Raw genomic sequence first — 20792 nt, 5'->3', positions numbered from 1 at the left:
AGCTTTATTACTTCTGGTTCAGTGCTCCTTCTGTGTTTCACGCTGTGGGGTAGTAATTAGAGAAGAGATACAGGACATCTCCCATGCTTGATCTTGGATATTCATTTGAACAGGAGACCTTAAAGAGGCTAGTGACAAGTCACGATAAGTGGATGAAAGCAAGCTGAAAACTTAATCAGACTATTCACATGCTCAATGTGAAGCTAACATACCAACTGTACTTTTCATGTCTTTTTAAGCCTCTGTTAAAATGGTTATTTATTCTCAATGTTGCTCTTCTGAGTAGATAAAAAAGCAGATCAGGAAGCAGATACAAATGAATGCATTCCAGGAAGTGAGTAGCAGGATCTTTCTTATAAATGACTAAATGTTGCCACTCTACATGGTATTGAATATAATGAAATAACTAACCCCTTAATAACAGCATTTATTATTGGTACTAAATGCCTGCAATTTACAAAACTATTTCATTCTGACAAGGGTTTTATTAAAAATATTTTACTATTGTCTGTGTTAAAAGATTTTATTTTCCACTAGCAAGAGTTATGTATTTTTAAATGGTGTCATGGTTCCACTAGCAAGAGTTATATAGTTTCAAAAAGTATGTATGTATATACATATATGTTACATTTAAATGTTATGATGAGAAGTATTACTTTTATGTCAGTCTGTCAGCTTTTTGTACCTAAAATCTCGTTGGTAATTTCTAATATAACTTGATTTTAATGATACATTATGGTGTTGAGTGTTGTGTTTCTTATGGCCTCTACAGAAGATATTAAGTAATTTATAATGTATTAAGACTTAAGAAAAACTGTACTTTGAGAGCTATTATGTGATAAGGTTTTATGTGACTATATATCTATGGAAACATATGATGTCCAAGATATAAGCTTTGAGTTCATAGCTGAACTTGAACCGTATACATTCAATATAGAAAGCAATTGAACATCTGAATTTTAAGAATTAATGGTGTATTTCTGGTGACTAATGTCTATCAACTAATTAAATCCACCAAATAAAAATGACAATCATTCACTCTTTTCAACCTTAAGATTGCTGTTCTTAGCTGTCACAGCTGTCTTGAGGACAGATATACCTATAAAAGAGGTGTCTGTGGGCCCAGCAAAGCATATATCTTCTTAGCGTTCCAGTTTCATAACCCTAGGCACTTGAGGAGAGGGGGAAAGAGATAATGATGCACATGCCAGCCCTCAAGAATCAATAGGATTTTTTGTAACAATTTCCCCAATAGTCTTTGGATGTGTTAATAAGAGTTAATGAAAAAAGGAGTTAAATGGAAAACCCTAGATCGAGAAAGTGCAGATGCTAGGAGGCAGTGATAGCTAGTCAGAAATCTGAAACTTGGCTTCAGAGGCCCTCCTGCCTCAAGATGATGCTGAACTTTGGCACCTGACTGACAAATTCTTAAGAACTACCCAGGGAAGAAAACAATACAGGCTCTTGCCTTTGTGGATGTCCTCTGTCTGACTGCTGAGGAAGAATCAAGACTTCTGTCCTTCGAGGGTGCTGGGTAAAGAGGCTCTTCTAGTCATGTTTGAACTGGCAGACACTTAAGTTGTGGCTACTTATTTTATCTTCCTATGTCTTATTCAACATTTAGCCTGAGGAGTGAAAACAAAAGATTAGGCCATATATGCCTACATATCAGTGTCTTCGTTTGTCACCTCTTATTTATTGGTCATGGTCATTAGGCTAATCATTAATTATTAATTTCTCTCTTTTTATCATATTTTCCAAATTGACTCATAATGCCTAAACTAGGATGATTCTTTTTCTTAAAGCCATTAAGTCCACAGTTAACTATGGTGGAGTAGTTCATATATACTTTGAAAATAAAATGGAGCAAAGTAAACTTTTTACATACTCATTGGGCTAACTGTGTCCTCAAGGGACTCATTCTTACTTTCCTGCCGATATAAGTCACCTGAATACACAAACATGAATATTATTGTTTAATAGGATGTGATAAAAGCAGGCATGTTGTAAGAAGTCATGATCGTGTATTGATACATTTGTGAGTCTAGGGCTAGATAAGAACAACTATATGAATAAGCAAATATTAACATGTAGTTCCGTTTTAGTTTCCTTCATTAGAGTTTTGAAAAGGTGAATTTAACTAATGCTTAGGACTGAATTTGAGCCTTTTGAGTTATATTTAGAATTTAATGTTTTGTATATTTTCTTAGTATGTCTTTAAATAATAAAGTTGTCAGTATAGCCATAATACATTAAAAAATACATACTGTATCAGATATTTCTTTGTTAACAATTACATAGGACCTACTATGTACTAAGTGCCTTAAAAAACTGTTTATTCATTCAAGATAAAAGTTCTGATTCAACATAAAGAAACACTATACTCTTTTTTTTTTACAAAAATTTATTTTTACATCATTTTGTACATTTTCACTATACTCTTTTAACCAGAGTTACACAGAATAGAATAAAATTCATCTCATTCTGCTTAACACACATATAACTTAACTGGTATCAGAAAGAATATACATACTACATTTTCATACTAAATGCAAAGATGCCTAAATTGAATCATTTAAACTTAGTGTGGTGACATCACTATTGAAAATTTTCTTTATTTGACAAATATCTAAATAATTTCTATTTTCAAAAAAGAAAAAGATTTGAAATTGCTGTCTTTTGATAAGTTTGAGTAAGTATTGCAATCAGAGAAGTAATCCCCGCTCTAAGCAAACTTTCTCTTTAGACTCAAGAGACAGGACATTGTTATTATGAGTTGTAAAGATCCTTGCTGTCCAATGAAATAGTTTTTCAAACTGCAGCATGTTAAAAATATATTTCAAGGAGATGAACCAAAAAGTAACAGAATTTGTAGTTTCACCATGATGTGAAAAATAGTTTAAAGTGGTTCACATTGGCTATATGCTTTAATACAAATCTAGCTCCAATTCAATAAAAATGAATAGCTTTAAAGTATTATTTTTCTATTTGATTCAACTCCTTATTAGTTCACTTTAATATATAAAAACTGCATGTTTTTTACCTATGATCCTCTGCATGTGACTTACTGTGTTTTTAACTTTCTTATAACACATCTTTTCAAAGATGAAACAAAAGTGCTTTCAACTTATGCCTAATGTTGTTTGACAATTGTAAGAGTAATTTTGAATGGAAATGCTGCTGTTTAGTTTCCACAGTGCCTTCACAACCTGATAATCAGTTTTCCCACCCTGACAAACTCAAAAGGATGAGCAAGTCTGTTCCAGCATTTCTCCAAGATGAGGCAAGTTTGTCTTTTTTACCTTCAGAAAAAGGAAACCAATATAAACTGGGTTTTCTATGCCAAGGTTGGTGTGTGCCAAGACTATGGCAGAGACCAAAGTGTCCTTCCTCCTCTGCTTTCTGGACACATTTCTGTCCATTCTTAGACCTTAGGTAAACTGACCCTTACCTGTCAGATGAGTAGAAGTAGTGTTGTTGACTCTGGAACAAGGCAAGACAGTTCTCATGGACTCAAGCAGTAGCTCCTTTTGGTCAGTGAAGTCAAATTGCATAAGTTTGGGAATGTGGCTTTTGTTTCAAATTGGTTACAAAATAAGAAATATGGGCAGAAATACATTGGCATGAACTATTACATGTAGTTTAGAGTGGAGTTGACTTGTGAAAGCTTAATTTAGGTGGCAAATCTAGCTTGAAAACACTTGTTAAAATAATGAAGTAGCAATGACATAATTCAGAAGGATCAGCTTGGTGTAGGTGCTTCTCATACATTATCTCATTTAATCCTTCAAGAACCCAAGGAGTGGGCACCATCATTATCCCCTGATATTACAGATTAGGAAACTGAGATTAAGAAAGGTGGTGTAAGCTCACTCAGCTTGAAAGGGGTTGAGCTGGCACTGAAGCCCAGATCTCATCCCCATGCTGTTAACTACTAACCTACTTTACCCTGAATATCTAATATCTACCAGCCATTTAATATTGATTCTAATACTCATTGTCACCAGTTAAACATAGTAGGCAGTATGTTCTCCATTTTGTAAAAGAAAAAAATGCCTCAAAGAGGTTAATTAACTTATCCCAAATCCAACAGTTGCTAAAAAAGTAGATCTAAGACATGAACTCTGATTTTTTTTTTATTGAATTTAGATCCCATGTTTTTTGTGGCCAGGCTGTTAGGAAAACACCTGAGCATTACAGTCAGGCAAGCACAGTCCTGGCAATGCCACTAGTTTATTGTATGATTATGAACAACTCCTTCACTTCCCTAAATTTGGCTTCCTATTAACTACCACATAAATAGGTGAGTAAGGAGGCTGAGATAATGCAAAGAATATATGTAACACTGTGCCTGAGGCACCCAGTATATGTAATATTGCTATTTGTGGTTTTAGTCTGATTTTTTATTTTAAAATAAAAGACTTCATCCTCAAGCATCCTCTTAGTAGATGGAATGTTTAAAAAGCTCTGTATGACACATTATGTCCCTTCTCCCCAGCTTTTTGGCCAGCCTTCTGTTCATTCTTAGACCTTAGATGAACTTTATCTGGACTTCTTAGTCCCTGGATTCGCTTAAGAATCCATACTATAGGTTTCATTGGGATGAGTCTCTCTCTCTCTTTTTTTTTTTTTTGTAACTAACTCATGGCTGAAAGGGAACAGTTCATATAGTTCATATGCATAGAGTTCATATGTATTTAGAGCATTATAAATTGCTTTGGTTTTGGTTGGTTATATGAATAAACCACATAATATTTGACAAGCAAATAATAACAGTTCTTGTTTTTTATTTTTCTTCACTGTTCAGTTTTAACACTCTCATTGCTCCACATACAAAAGAATCCAATTCCTTTGCATTTGTACATCAGAGATACCAAATAAGCTGTATCACTTTACCTTTCAAATTAAATGGGGATGAACTGAGTATTAAAGAAGTAGAGATGTAGTCAAGCCCTGGTCCTTTGTCCACTGTCCCCCGAGCCTTAGCGTCATCACATTTGTTGAGTGCCAGCAATGTGAAAATCGTTCCAGGTCAACAAGACAAAGTTCTATCCTCCAGTAATTCACCAATGGTCTCATAAACCAGGCAGATTGTTATATGTGCTACAACAGAGAGAAGTGTATTAGGTAAGGACTGCGGGAAAGTGTAACAATAGAAACGTTAAAAAAGGATGCATTTTTTCTACTGAGTGGGAAAATTCTTATTTATAAATTCTAAGTTATAAATTTTGTTTTTCTCTGATTCCTTTCTTAATCTGCATTAGAATTAGCATCCATTATATTGATACATAATTGCATGGGCCTGGAATAAGTTGGCATGAACTAACTACTCCTCTATAAATGTGTTTCCCTAACTCCAAGAGTCACTGAACTGCATCATAAACTCTAAGCCCAAAAGGAATCATGAAAATTTTAAGTTACCATCTAATAAGCTTTGACCTAAATATAATGAGATTTATTGTTGCCACTTTTCTTTCTTGATCTAGATAAATGTTTCCTAGAATATATTTAAATAACTATCTTACTTTTTTTATTTTTCAAAAACATGTTAAAATAGGTAGAATATATAGTTTAATGTACTTCCTCGCAGCAACAAAGATAAGCACATTAACACTACAGAAATACATACAAGGTGGTTTAAATTCATATGTGTATTCATGCACATATGCACACATACATATATGTAAGCTTTGAGCTGAAACAAATCAGATTAGCATTTTTTGTCCTAATTTAATAGTGTATCAACTGGAAGATTGGATTTTTTTTTTTTTTAGGGAACTTAAAGGCTTTTTAATAATGAGAGGAATGAAGCATGACATTTTTGACAGTCAATCTTAACCTTTTTATTTTCTGGCTAAAGTTAGTTTTTCTAATAGCGATAAAATTCTCCAAACAATATAAATATATAATGTTAAGTTCACAGTTATGCAGTCTTCTATAGCATCTTGGGTCCACCTTGTAAATATAGAAACATGTAGGTGGCTAAAGTCTGCCCTCATTCTTAGGTGAGGTCTAAGGCAGACCACCCACCACATCCCGAGTCCCACTCTCTGGCGATTAGCACTAGTGTGTCTTCTGACCTGGGAAATGTCATAGATCCATAGGAGACCAAGTTATGCTCTTTGCCTGAATAGAGATTCTGATCTTGACTGCATTTAAATTTTGTGTATATGATGTCTTGTAGAGTGATGGCAGAGAAACAGATACAGCATCAGAAAGCAGTTACCAGCTCAGCAGACACAAGAAGAGCCCCAGCTCTTTAACCAATCTTAGCAGCTCCTCTGGCATGACATCATTGTCTTCTGTATGTAAACAAAAGCTCTGTGTTAATCTCTCTGCTTCTGTGAACCTTACCTTGCTATGCTCCCTCTACTATAAAGGGCCTCCTATTGTATTTCTCAGATTCCCAGGACACCAGCTTTTTTCTCTAACCCACAATTAGCTCTGGCTAGCTTAATCTTCCTGTCTCCTTTCTATTAAGCATGATGGGTTCATTTATATTATATTTGTAAGTAAATACTTTAAAAATACAACTAAATTATCAGTAAGACATTTTTTTCTGTGCGATAGATTGGGAAAGTTATAAAGTCTGCTTATATCACATAAGCTTTTGTATACTATTTGCAGATAAAGAATTATAACTCTCTTTTAGCTAGACTGGTGAATAAAAGTAGTTATTCATATTTTAAAAATGGAACTGATTTTTTACCTTATATTAGTAGAAGAATTCAGAATAAGATATTAAAAGAAAAATTTCCGGAATCTAATTGATCAGATTTGATTTTGAAATTTACTGATTTTGAGCTGATTACTTGTACACACAGTCTGGATATACAAATACATAAGTAAATATATCTGTATTTCTCAAACCTTTTATTGAAGCCTATTTTAATGGAATTTCTGCTAAAAAAAAATCTAATGTTAGGTCTTGAAAAGACTAACCTGCCTTTGTCAATCATCCATTTTCTAGTGTTCCTGACCTCTAAAAGCTGATGACTCAGAGTAAACATTTTTTTTAGATTCACTGTATAACAGTAAAATTCCTTTTTATTTATCCATTGTTTTAAATTGGACTTTTTAAAAATTGTGGTAATGTTGAATATTGGCTAACAACACTGTGTATGGTTTAATGGATTCCCCTCTCTTCACATGGATGTTACATCATCCCCAACACTTAAGCATCCAGTATCCTTCATCAGAGTCCCTTGGCTTCCCTTCCTCTCTTTAATGCCCATCCATACCCTCCCATTCTGGTGGCCTCAATTAGTGCCTTGGAGCAATGTGTCACTGTGATTTGTATGACTGGCTTTTCTCATATACTTTTTCTTTAACATTTTAAATACTAAGCATGCGTTAAAGTGGAACTCTGAATGCCCCTTAGTATAAAGTCACCCTGCTTTGAAATGTATCAGCAGCTAAATGACTTTGCATTCCATTTTTCCTCTATCTCTTATAGAGGTATTTTTAAAAAATGCTAGTCATCACCTATATCATGTCAGGGTATCTGTGTTGGAATGTCTTTATGCCATATTAAAATAACTCTAATATTCAAAATGGAGAAATAATGATAAGTAAGGATAACATCCTTGATTCTCTTTGAGTTCAAGAATGATAGACAAATATTACCTGTTTCCAATGTTTTCAGGTGAGTGGCAGTGTGATGAGCCTTTATAGTGGAGACTTTGGTAATCTGGAAGTGAAAGGAAGTATTCAGTTTGCAATTGACTATGTGGACTCACTGAAGGAATTGCATGTTTTTGTGGCCCAATGTAAAGACTTAGCAGCAGCAGATACTAAAAAACAGCGCTCAGACCCGTAAGTACATTTTGGAGTCACTACTTCACCTTAGTTTTCAAATTCTTAATCTTATAGAAATTAGGAAGGAAAGAAAGTGATTGAAAGGAGGGTATGTGTATGACTGTGTTAAAAGGAATATTTGAAAAGTTGGGGGGAAATGCTATTTTATTTACTTTATAAATTCATATGCCAAAGTTATCAAACAAAAAAAGTTACATGTTGATTTATAATGATGCACACCTGAAACATATATAGATAATGTTATCATGCAGTTTACTGCAACAAAAGAAGTTCTGAGGAATTAAAATGTCAGAGGAGTACAAAATATTTCAAATTAGAAGAAACCCTTGAGGATAATATCCGCTGTGTGTGTGCTACTGCTGGGAGACGGGTTGTTACATCTTTTTACAGACAAAAAAGGACACAAAGATAAGCCACCTATTTACATGAGTTCAGATGATAGTAAAATGACAAATGAGGACTTTTTTTTACATCATCCTCCCCATATTTTGCTGTAGGCTGCAGATCTATAGTCAGCTTGCTAGTTTTGACTTTTTCTTGACCTTTTGTTTGGTTTCTCTATATTCCACATATAAGTAAGACAATCCAATGTTTATCTTTTCCTTCTGATTTATTTCAGTAAGCATAATTCTTTCCAGTTCCATCATGTTGCCACTGATGGCATGCGCTTTTTTGATTGCTGCGTAATATTCCATTGTATAACTGTATCACTGCTTTCTGATCCATTCATCTATTTTGAGTTATTTAAATTGTTTCCATATCTTTTTTAAAAAAAGATTTATTTATTCATAAGGAACTGGGGTACAAGCCAGAGATGCGGAGGGTGAGAGGATTTACCAGAGACAGAGCGGGGAGCAGAACAGGCAGATCAACGAAGTACACAGCTGAGGGGAGCAGCGGGCTGGTCAGGAGAGAGGTCTGTCACCTCCAGGGCAGGCAGGGATCGAACTCATGGGGAAGTGGCTTTAGCTTCTTAGTGCTGTGCTTTAATCTGCTGCGCCATGAGGGAGGGTCTGTTTCCATATCTTATCTATTGTGAATAGTGCTGCAATAACATAGGAGTGTAGATTTCCTTTTGAAGTAGAGGTTTTGTGTCCTTTGGGTATATTCCTAGGAGTGAAATAACTGGATCATATATAGAACCATTTTGAGTAATTTTAGGGTCCTCCACACAGATTTTCATAGTGTCTGGATTAGTTTACATTCCCTCCAGTAGTGTAAGAGGGTTGTTTTATTGCCACATCATCTCTAGTATTTGTTGTTTCTAGTTGTTTTTTATATGGGTCATTCTCAACAGTATCAGATGGTATGTCATTGTGGTCATGATTTGCATTTCCCTCATAATTAATGGTGTTGAACATCTTTTCATATGCCTGTTGGCCATTTGCATTTCTTCTTTAGAGAAGTGTCTTTTTAGCCCTTCTTGCCCATTTTTTGATTGGGTTGGCTCTATATTTTCTTGACTTGTGTAGATCTTTGATATCAGCCCCTTATCCATTATATGGTATGCAAGTATTTTCTCCCATTCAGTAGGATGTCTCTTTGTTTTAATTATTGCCTCTATTTCTGTACAAAGTCTTTTAGTTTGATGTAGTCACAGCTGTTGATCTTCTCCTTTGTTTTCTTTGCTTCTGGAGAATACTCAAAGAGGTTTATGAGGTTTATATCATGGAGTGTTTTGCCTATGTTTTCTTCTGTATATTTTATGGTGTCAGTTCTTACATTCAAGTATCTTATCCATTTTGAGTTGATTTTTGTATATGATATGAGGTAGTGGTCTCGTTTCGTTCTTTTGTATGTTGCAGTTCAGTTTTCCCAACATAATTTATTAAAGAGGCTTTCCTTGTTCCTGATTCTTTATCATAGATTGGTTGACTTTATATGTGTGTGGCTTTATTTCTGGGCTTTCAATTTGATTCCCTTGTCTCTGTGTTTGATTTTGTTCCAATACTATGCTGTTTTTATTATAATGGAATTGTAGTTTTGTTTGAAGTCTGAGAGTATAGTGCATCTAAAATGAGGATTTTTAACTTCAGCTTTTTCCATGACAGTCTCAGACTTTCTCTGAAATTAGGACTTATGGAGCATACTTCATCCCATTCAGTGGTGCAGAAATAGTTGAGGTTCTAGAATTATGTAATTTTCATATTTAAATTACACCCTACAGAAGAACTGTAAGGGAGTTTACCAATTCATCCTTTTAAATCACTGATTTAGTTGTATTCTAGCTTATTTGCAAAAATTGAATACTATTATCCACTCATCACTATACAAGAAGTCTAATTCTTAATTATTTTGCCAGCATATGCCCAATCCTTTGCATTTATTATACAAGCAAATGGGTTCAATATCTTTTTCTTTTACACGGAATGTGGTTTGATTAGATATGCTAAGTGTTGTTTCAAGACACTAACAAAAAGCTTTTATAACAAAGTCTGTGAGCACCAAAGCCTTCTCTGAATAGGAAACAAGCCAAGAGAATGATGTTTGTTGGCCGCACATTAGATAAGGTCAAAGGAAAAAAGGAATTTAGTTAGCATTGCTTTAAATGTCTTTTTTCCAAAGATTTATTTATTTATGCATACAGAACTGCAGTACAGGCCAGAGGTGCAGGGGTGGTGAGGGAATTCCCCAGAGACAGAGTGGGGAGCAGAACAGGCAGATAGACAAAGTACACTGCTGAGCGGAGCAGCGGGCAAGACAGGAGAGGTCTGCCATGCCATGTGGGTCACCTCTGGGGCAGGGGATAGAACTTGCACTGAAGTGGCTGTCGGTCGCTTGTAGTGCTGGGCTTTAACCCGTTGTGTCACCCGGGATGGCCTGAAAGTTCTTAAAACAATATAAAATGATCATTTCCACAGCACATCTTTAATGTTTAAGTATCAAGATGTCATTGTAAAGATTTATTGCCTATTGCTTTTCTCAGCGTCATAAAGTACTTTTTTCTGTCAATGCATTTTTAAAAGTAAGAGTTGAAAATATCACTTTAATTTTCTCTGACCTTCTTATCTGTTTAATTCTCTTTTTAGATATGTAAAGAGCTATTTGTTACCAGACAAGGACAAAATGGGCAAGAAGAAAACACTTGTAGTGAAGAAAACTTTGAATCCTGTGTATAATGAAATCTTACGGGTATCTATGAACTCTTGGAAAGTCCTACATGGTGACCTATGCACTTAAGTAGCTCTCTTCTTGGGTAGTATCTCTACAGATGAAATCATTCACCAACAGAGAAGAAGGAAGGAAACTCACACTGTGAATGTTGTATACATCATCTCATTCACTCCCTACATACCTTGCCTAGCCAGTACTATCTGAATCCCACAAAAGAGGCAAATGAAGCTTAGAGAAATAAAGTAACTCGCTCACATTATACAGCTGATAAAGTTGAGCATTGCTTCCAAGAAGTTATTCCTAAAGTACAATTCTGATCATGTTGTTTTTCTTCTTAATCTCTTTTAGGATTCCTTTACCTTCAGTGTCAAGTCCATCCTTGTTACCATCCTTCCCATCACAACTTGTGCTTCAGCTTATATTTCCATTTCACTGTCTTTATCCAGTCTGACTCCTTTCTGTTCTTTGGAGAAACTATTTTCTCACGCTGTTAGGACTTTGTTCTTTCAAGCTGGAACATTCTTCCCCATAGTCTTGTCTACATGCTTCTTCCTATGATAAGCTGCCATAACCTTTAAGTTCCCTGCCATCTGTGGCATCAGTCATCTTATTCCAGCACAGGATATATCATCACTCAGCACTTAACAGGTAGTTTAATTGTCTGCTTTCCCACTAAACTGTAAATTCTGTGAGAGCAAGGAACCAACTCTGTTGTTTATAAACATTACACCCTTAAGTAAGTGACCTAACATGTCTGTACATGAAATCTGCAAAGAAAAATAATAATAGCTACCTACCTCAGTACTATGAACATCAAAGAATTAATATGTGTGACGTGATCAACATGTATTAAATAGTGTTGACACTTAGTACAGTAGGCATCTGTTCAAAATAGGAATGATAGATAGTTCAACAGCTGAATATATTTGAGCTGAATGGCTCAAATATTGTATTTTTTTCCCAAACTGCATCATGCTACCTCAGTCATGAGTAACATAAAGTTTAAAACTAGAAATTTAAGACTTGTTATTCATTCCCTCTTTTCTGAAAATTCTGTCCAAGTATTTTATTTGATTATCCTTGGAGGAAAGAAGCAGCAGTTTGAGTAGCTCTTAGTGATCCTGGGTAAATCAGCAAGTATTTAATTACAGTGTGACTATGCTATATCCTAGTACCTTGGCTAACCTAACAGTGTGACTGTGCTATATCCCAGAACCCTAATTACCACTAGGTCAGCTACTTCAACCCTGCATTCAGGAAACACCAGCTAATTTAAATGGTAAATTCAGAGAAAGGCAGTCTGCTCTAACCAAAATGGATATTCAAATAGTACATCAAAAAGAGATTATTTTTAGGTTAAAAGTATTATCCCTTTCATGATTATATGTAATCATGTATTGACATTTAAGATGAAAAACTGTTAGGATGCCAATATTTTCAGCTTTTTCCATATGAAGTGGAAAAAAGAAGTATTTTTCTTCAAAAAACACTTGCAAATGGAGGATAGTGATAGTGGGAGAGGTTGTATGTGGGGCAGGTGGTATATGGAACTCTGTGTCTTCCCCTCAGTTTTTTTATGAAATTCAAATTGCTGTAAAAAGTAAGTCCATTATAAAATACTCTCCTGAGATAGAAAACAGATCATTAGATTAAACTTGTATTTTTAGATTAAATTAAATTTGATTTATGTTGTAGATATATAGGTTGATATATTTGATTTATTGTTAAATATAGAACTATTAAAAGCCCACCGAGTGTAAAATGAATAATTAGCTTTGTTTTTAGCAATCTATTACTGCTGTGAGATGTACTATTAGCTGTGATATTTGAGCCCCAGTTTGCTTTGCACAGGGGTAAAAGAAATCTGTTTTTGTGGAAGGTGGATTTTAGCTCTTTGAGACAAGATACTTAGAATACAATAATTTTGCAATATTCTTGAGACTTGAAATCTAACAGATGAGAACATCTCACCCACAAAAATGGGTCATAACTTAGACATAACTTCTGTGTCATAACTTAGACATAAAGTAATATTATTTACACTTTAATTTCTTTTTTTGAACTGCAGTATAATATCGAAAAGCAGGTCTTAAAGACGCAGAAGTTGAACCTGTCTGTTTGGCATCGGGATACTTTTAAGCGCAATAGCTTTCTAGGGGAAGTGGAACTTGATTTGGAAGCTTGGGACTGGGAGAACAAACAGGATAAACAATTAAAGTGGTACCCCCTGAAGCAAAAGGTGAGTTTGGAGTTTTTTGGTGGATTGGTTTGGAGTCTAGTGGATAGGAGAAAGCTACTGTTAAATTCACTTAAATTCAGAATGCGTATCCATATTTTGGGATCATATGTCTTTTCACTCTGGCCATGTTTCTCCTGTTTTCTTCTTTTTTTCCTCTTTCTGTGCTTCAGACTGCCTATTTTTTGCTAACCTGTCTTCAGTTAATTTTCTTATCCTCTATGTCTAATTGCCTGTTATACCCATCTATTAGTAATTGTACTTTACAGATTTATATTTTTATTTGATTATATTTTACAGGTTCTACTCTGTTAATGTTTTCCATCTTTTTGAATATATTAATCAGAATTATTTACAGTGTGTATATGAAAACTAATATCTTAAAGTTTCATAGGTCTCTTGTCTTTTTATAAAATTATACTCATTTATAAGTATACTTGAAAATTGCATTTATTGAAATACTAACTTAGAACACTGTGTATAATTTAGAGATATAGTTTCACACCTCTGTAAATGTACAGTACCTTAACATGCCCACTGCTTAACAACTAATAATGCAGCATATTTCCTTTGGATCCCTTTCCCCTTATCTATTTCATTTTTAATTTCAATTTGGTAATTTTATCCTTCATTTTGATGTGCCAGTTTTATTGTATGCTGCACATTGTCTATGAAAAAATCTAGAGATCCTTTGAAAGGCTTTACTTTTTTTTTTTGGTCACATGCCATCATGATGATAACCTTAATGTAGTCTGAGAATGAGCCAATAGCAGCAGTTTTCATCTGATCTAGAGAAGTTTTGCCTATATTCTAGGTTGAGATCTTTTAGGGCTTCTCACCAAAAGTCTAGAAAAGTAATTCTCAAGTTTTACATGTATCCAATTCACTGGAAGGGCTGCTTAAAACCCTCTGAGCCCTATTCCCAAGGTTTCTAATTAGTAAGATCATGTCAGGGTTGAAGAAGAGTCATTTTATGTTTTTTAAAGGTTTATTTATCTATGCATATAAGAAATGGGGTCTAGGCCACAGGTGTGGGGGGTAAGAAGATTCACCAGAGACAGAGTGGAGAGCAGAACTGAAGTGGCTGGCAATAGTTTGATGGCAATAGCAGAGCTTGATGGTTCTGAGACTTTAACCCTGTGCCACTAGGGAGGCCCCCAAGAAGAGGCATTTTTAATAAGTTCCAGGCATTGCTGATGCTAGCCTAATACCATACTTTGAAAACCACTGATTTAGGGTATTTTTTAAAACCTCCTTCCTTCCTTCCTTCCTTCCTTCCTTCCTTCCTTCCTTCCTTCCTTCCTTTCGTTCTTTCATTTTATTTTATGACAGTTTATTTTTACATCATTTTGTACATTTTTTCCCCCCATCTCAACTGTAATCCCCACAGGTTTCCCATCACGAAGTCACCCATGTGCCATCACCATAATCCCGTGCACTTCCTTCCCCACCCCCGTTTTTGATCCCATTCCCCACTCCACCCCTGCAAAATGTCTCTGGTATATGGTTGTTCATTATTTTTGTTATTTTCTCGCCTGGTCCATTATACTCCTGCTATGAGTGAAACCATCCGGTATTTTTCTTTCTCTTTCTGACTTATCTCACTAAGCATGATCTTTTCCAGCTCCATCCAAGTTGCTGCAAAAGACATGTGTTTCTCTTTTTTGGTTGCTGAGTAATATTCCATTGTATATATGTACCACATCTTCTTAATCCAGTCATCTACTTTTGGGCATTTGGCTGCTTCCATGTTTTTCCAATTGTAAATCAAGCAGCAATAAACATGGGGGTGCAGGTATCTTTTTCAATCAGTGTTTTTGTGTCTTTTGGATAGATACCTAGGAGTGGGATTGCTGGGTCGTAGGGAAACTCCATGTTTAGCAGTTTGAGGAACCTCCAAATAGTTTCCATAGTGGCTGTACTAGTTTGCATTCCCACCAGCAGTGCAGGAGAGTTCCTTTTTCTCCACATCCTCACCAACATTTGTTGTTGCTAGTTGTTTGAAGATGTGCCATTCTCACTGGGGTGAGGTGGTATCTCATTGTGGTTTTAATTTGCATCTCCCTTATTACGAGTGATGTTGAACATTTTTTCATATGCTTGTTGGCCATCTTCATTTCCTCTTTGGAGAAGTGTCTTTTTAGTTCTTCTGCCCATTTTTTGATGGGGTTGTAAAACCATTCTTCTTAAATGGCCATAATCCTACCCCAAAAGAATGCCAGAAGTCCTGCTAAACTTTTAGTCTCTTTTTACTAGGTATTTTGCTTTCAGTGTGGCACTACTGAAAAATCAGCTAATGCTCAAAGTAAAAAGCAGAGAAGAATACTAGGTTTAAGATCTTACCCATGAGTCCTATATAGGTTTAAACATTTGTTTATTTATTTACGTATAAAAGAACTGGGGTACAGAGCAGAGGTGGGGGGCAAGAAGATTCATTAGAAACAGAGTGAGGAGCAGAACAGGCAGATGGACTGAAATTAACTGCTGAGGAGAACAGAGGGGAGCCCAGCTTTTTCATTTGTTCTCAGTATGAGGGTTGGTGTGATCCTAACTAATCCATCATAGCTGGAAGTGACAAGCACAATTGGTAAAAACATATTTAAATCTTTATGATCAAACGTTTAAGAAATGGTTCCCAAATATTGTGTCCAAATCATTTGAAGCACTAACTCTACTCAAGATTTTCTAGATATGATTGTTCAGAATATGTCCAGAGCATCTCGTTTTTAACTGGTTTTCCTTGCGCTACGAATGCATAGCCATGTTTAGAAATAGACCATAAAGGGGAAGAGTTTGAAAGTAAAACCATCTGTAATACTTGGAAATACTATACATTTTAAAATAATTGCCCAGCATTATTTTTTAAACAGACATTTACCCATTTGTTCTAAAATATTCAGGTTAACACAGCTTTGAAAAAACATCACATTTGACTTCCCTGAACCCTCATACTACCCTACTCTACTTCTTTAGAGAAAGATAAAATAAATAAATTACTCTATACACTGACTAAATGGCTAAAAAAAGAAAATAACATGCCAGGCCACTTGTGATACTATCTTTGGGACAAAAGATGTTTAAATGTTTTCTGGTTTTTCCAAGGTGCACACTGTAATTCTGCAAGATGTAAAACATGGTCAAGCTCTGATGGGGAGGAGAATTAACTCAGGGCACTCAGGAGTAACTTGTAGCCCTAGAAATGGGAATGGCTTGACCCCTACACAACAAGTAGGATAAATGCTTTCTGTCTCCCACCTCCTGACAACACTTTATTTTTCTAGACAGCACCAGTTGCCCATGAAGCAGAAAACAGAGGTGAAATGAAGTTAGCTCTCCAGTATGTCCCAGAACCAAATCCTGGTATGTAATGATTTTCTCTACAGATCTGTACCTTCTTCGTACCCATTCCCACTCCAAGGATTTCTTAAAATTGATATTTTCAAAGGCTAAAAGCCCTACACAAGCATATTAACTTACTAATTGTACAGCCCAAATGAGTCAACTCACAGTTTTAAATTAGAACATTCACATTATTTTGTGCAGTACAGAATATAACAAATTGTACTGTTATGATTTAGTGGTAAAGGTGTACTTTTAGTAGTGTTAAGTAGATTTACCTTTAGAAGCAGATCTCCAGAATGTTTTCATTTTGCAAATACAAAACTCTATACCCATTAAACAATTCCTCTGCCCACCTGCCCCAGTCCCTGGAAACCAATCCATTTTACATGAGAGAAATTCCCATTTCCCCCAGTCTCATTCACAGTCCTTATTTTTTGCTGTTGTTTGTTTTCTTGTTTGGCTTTGTCATTTCCATTGTTTTGTTTCACATGAGTGAGATCATCCAGTGTTTTCCTTTCTCCTTTTGTACATTTTTTCTTGCTTTACCCTTTATTTCACCTCCAAAAAGTTTGTATCTACACATTGTGAATGACTCTTCCTGTATTTAGAATTTGGACCTATTGATAATGTCATGATAAGACTATTGTTTTTACAGGTGGGAAATGGAAAGTTTCATTTAAATTTCTCAAAAAATTAGAGCTCATTGGACCTCCATTCTCAAGGTCTCATTTGGAGAGAAAGCTTTTCCCTCAAGGTTACCAACTACATTCTTGATGTTAATGCCTCAGGTCTGGCAGGAAATGAGCATCAGTTCTTTTCATTTCCCAGGCCAGTTCTCCAAGTTATTCTTCTTAAGACTCTGTATGCATGTAATGATTGAAGTCAGGGGTTACAAGGTCAGTAGCTGTCAATAACTTGACAGTGAAGCTAGTGGGATGCAAGAAATAATGGCAAGTGTGGGCAGTGACTAGAATGGTGTTCTAATTCAATTTTTTAAAGTTGCAGGGAAAGCAAAGCAGGTCTTTAGGCCAAGAGGCTGCTAAACAACCATCTTATTACTTTAAGATCTTCCTAAAGGCAATTTTTTTTGTAAATGTATTCTGTCATTTATAGTAAGCGTGCATAGAAATTTTGCCAGTCTCATTGCCCAATTTGTCTACTATTATTTCTTGGTTGTAGGAGCCATGCATAGTGTATATTGTCTGAGTCAGAGTGCATGTAGTTTTTCTACTCCATTATGGCCTTCTCTTCCCCTCAACCTATCCAAGACCTGAATGAAGTCCTACTACCTTTTCCAAAAGCTTTGCTAGACTGTATTAACCCACACTGGTCACATCATGTCATAATAATAACTTGGTAATTTATTTTATATTTTTACATTTTCAATTTAAATTACTCTCTGTAGCTTAGCTATAAATATTTCCCAAGACTATGAATTTCTTGTATTCTTCATATACTTTGTAACAGTCCAGGCATCAGGATTGAACATATAACTGAGCTCATAAAATAATGGTGGGTAATGATTGGGTTAACCCATTTCTGGAAAAATGGTAGTATTCCTCTGTCCATGTATACTCAGCCCAAAAAACAACTTACACTATGTCAGTTAAGTTATTTCCTGCCCATAATTTTAGCTATTAATGGTGCAACCACTTTTAAGAAGAACCAGTACCTGTTTGCTTATTTTCTGCTCACATCGTATTTTAAATGTCTCCCATAATTCACTGAGGTGTTTGAACATAACTACAAATGGGTGATTCACTTAGTTAATAAGTATATTTGATTTTGTTGAACTCAGGAAAAAAACAAAAGGAATGATGTAATCTTCTCTACTTACATTCAATATAAGTTACTTTCATAGAGTTATCTGAGTTCAGTACAGCCAGAGTATGAAATATAAGAATGTGTAGATTTAGCCAGTGAGGATCATATCGTCCTGCATTACCTCATATCGCAATACAGAACCATTTTTAGGTTGGCATCTTTGGATGCAATAGTGTTAAGAGAGGAATGGCAGTAAAAATGTACTTCATCTCCTTTTTCTGTTACAGGTAAAAAGCTTCCTACAACTGGGGAAGTCCACATCTGGGTGAAGGAATGCCTCGATCTCCCACTGCTAAGGGGCAGCCATCTAAATTCTTTTGTTAGATGGTAAGGCCATAGATAAGCTTGCCTTCTTCATTCTGGAGTAGGCTAGCCTTTGCTGGTTGTTTCATTCATAGTTTAAATGAAATATTTTGGGGCAATGATAACATGAATTAGAAAGATTTGTGCCATAAACCCTCAGGACTTCATTTAGTTGTAAAGTCATAAAGATACAAATGAAAGCAGAGCCCTTATACATACATACATAATGCCAAGTTTTCTAGGCAGTACCTCTGCTGATGAGAACTAATTCAGTACAAGGAACAGATCAAATTTAATGCTAGAGTGCCAAACCTGTAGCTCCCTAGTGCAGAGGAAGAATTGCTTTATTTGTTCTTTGGCCCATGTTTATTTTTGGGTGATTTGCAAGAGGCCTTTTGCACCATCTTGCAAATGTCTGGAAAATAATTTGCTAAGCAGATCCCTGCTAATTGTTAGCTCATAAGAGCTTAAGACAATTTGGATTTTAAGTGGCAAGGTTTGTTTTTTCTTTTTTTTTTTCTGTTATGCATATAAATGTCTGGTATCTAGTAAATAGTATAAAATTAATATTAGTGTGCAATCCTAACTCCCTCTGAATAATTTTATTTATATAGGATCAGTCTTTTTCCTTATACCACATATTAGCAGACTTTCACAGAAGTCTGCTAATATGATTTTTCAGTTCAGGTCAATCTCCTGTTCTACAACCCTTGCAAATCGGTTTGCCTCTCTCGATGAGCTAGGTAGGTTAAATTCATTATTATTATAAAAAAAAATAATGTATTTTATTTTATAAAAATAAAATAATGTAGTGGTTACCAAGATATAATTTATTCCTAAAATCAAATTAGCAAATTCCACAGGCTTTTTTTCTCAAGTCTATATCATACTAATTTCCTAGGCTTCACAGATAGTCAAGAATAGAAGATGCCTTCAAGTTTTAAAGGTAGCTCAAAAAAGTGCTATCAGGGTGAACAGTGATTATATGTAAGTATTGAACCAAGTCATTTGCTTAATATGTAATTGCAAAATTAACCTTAAGATGTGGGCATCACTGCCCTCTTCTTGTAGATGAAGAAGCAAGTATTTGAAAGGTTAAGTAACTTTCTCTATAATGCATAGCCAATAAGTGTCAGAGTCAGGACTCAAAGCAAGCCTGGTCTGTTCTCCACACAGAGTTTCTCCCAGATGATGCCACACCACCAACAACAACACTCTCTTCTTTTTCCGTCCTTTGCCAAGCCCCGGAATTTGTGCAGAACTGCACTGAAAGCATAAATGTTCACTCTCATTGAAATGGTTTCTCCATGATCTTTTCTATTATAGTACCATCCTTCCTGACACAAGTAGGAAAAGTCGCCAAAAAACAAGAGCTGTAGGAAGAACCACCAACCCTGTCTTCAATCACACCATGGTGTATGATGGGTTCAGGCCTGAAGATCTTATGGAAGCCTGTGTAGAGCTTACTGTCTGGGACCACTACAAATTAACTAACCAGTTTTTGGGAGGCCTTCGGATTGGTTTTGGGACAGGTAACATTTGTTCCACTTTTAACTCTCTGAAGGCCAAAGTCTTCTGTAGATTTTAGAGGTTTGTTTGTGTGTTGCTCTGTTCTTCCTAAAGAAAACAGATTCTATTTCTGCTATGTATAATGAAATGAACAGGTGAAGGAATGTCAGGCTGTATGCCACAGACTCTGGATGTGCAAATTAATAGGTTGCAATGTCAGTCCACATAGAACTTAAGGTATTGTAGAGAAAATAGGAAAGCCTTCATTGGTACTCTTTCTTGGGAAAAAAAAGAGAAAGAAACAACTTTGGTTCTCGAAGACTAAAAGTATGTTTTAAATAACAGTAGCAACGTTTAAAATAACTAACATTTATGAAGTTACTGTACTGTATGCTTTATTTGCATTGTTTCAATTAATCCTTATAGCAGTTCTCTTGATAGTTGCTATCCTTAGAGGAACTGCTGATCCATGAAATTAAGTAACAACTAACAACTGGCAGAGACCAGATTCAAATTCCATTCTGTTAGATACTAAAGACAACCACACTTCCTTAAAGGTGATCTAGTATCACTTCCAAACCAATGTAGGAATTCACTCCACTGCTCCCATGTGCTTCTAACAGATTGTTTTATTTTTTATTTATTT

The 20792-nt window shown here is 35.4% G+C and overlaps 1 protein-coding gene across 3 annotated transcripts in view; it reads left to right on the top strand.

Annotated features, from left to right (window-relative positions):
* SYTL2 (synaptotagmin-like 2) overlaps positions 1-20792 on the top strand; it is a 109128-nt gene that overhangs the window by 86622 nt on the left and 1714 nt on the right. For all 3 annotated transcript variants that reach the window (XM_004683261.2, XM_012725523.1, XM_012725524.1), the window contains 8 exons: positions 3189-3283; positions 6185-6304; positions 7646-7815; positions 10848-10950; positions 13001-13171; positions 16450-16528; positions 18562-18661; positions 19964-20169. In XM_004683261.2, coding sequence (XP_004683318.1) covers positions 3189-3283; positions 6185-6304; positions 7646-7815; positions 10848-10950; positions 13001-13171; positions 16450-16528; positions 18562-18661; positions 19964-20169 — 1044 coding nt within the window. The remainder of the gene's footprint in view (positions 1-3188; positions 3284-6184; positions 6305-7645; positions 7816-10847; positions 10951-13000; positions 13172-16449; positions 16529-18561; positions 18662-19963; positions 20170-20792) is intronic.

This window comes from Condylura cristata, unplaced genomic scaffold (assembly GCF_000260355.1).
Source record: "Condylura cristata isolate star-nosed mole 26May11 unplaced genomic scaffold, ConCri1.0 scaffold00015, whole genome shotgun sequence".
NCBI lineage: Eukaryota > Metazoa > Chordata > Mammalia > Eulipotyphla > Talpidae > Condylura > Condylura cristata.
This window is presented reverse-complemented; position numbering and strand designations above follow the sequence as displayed.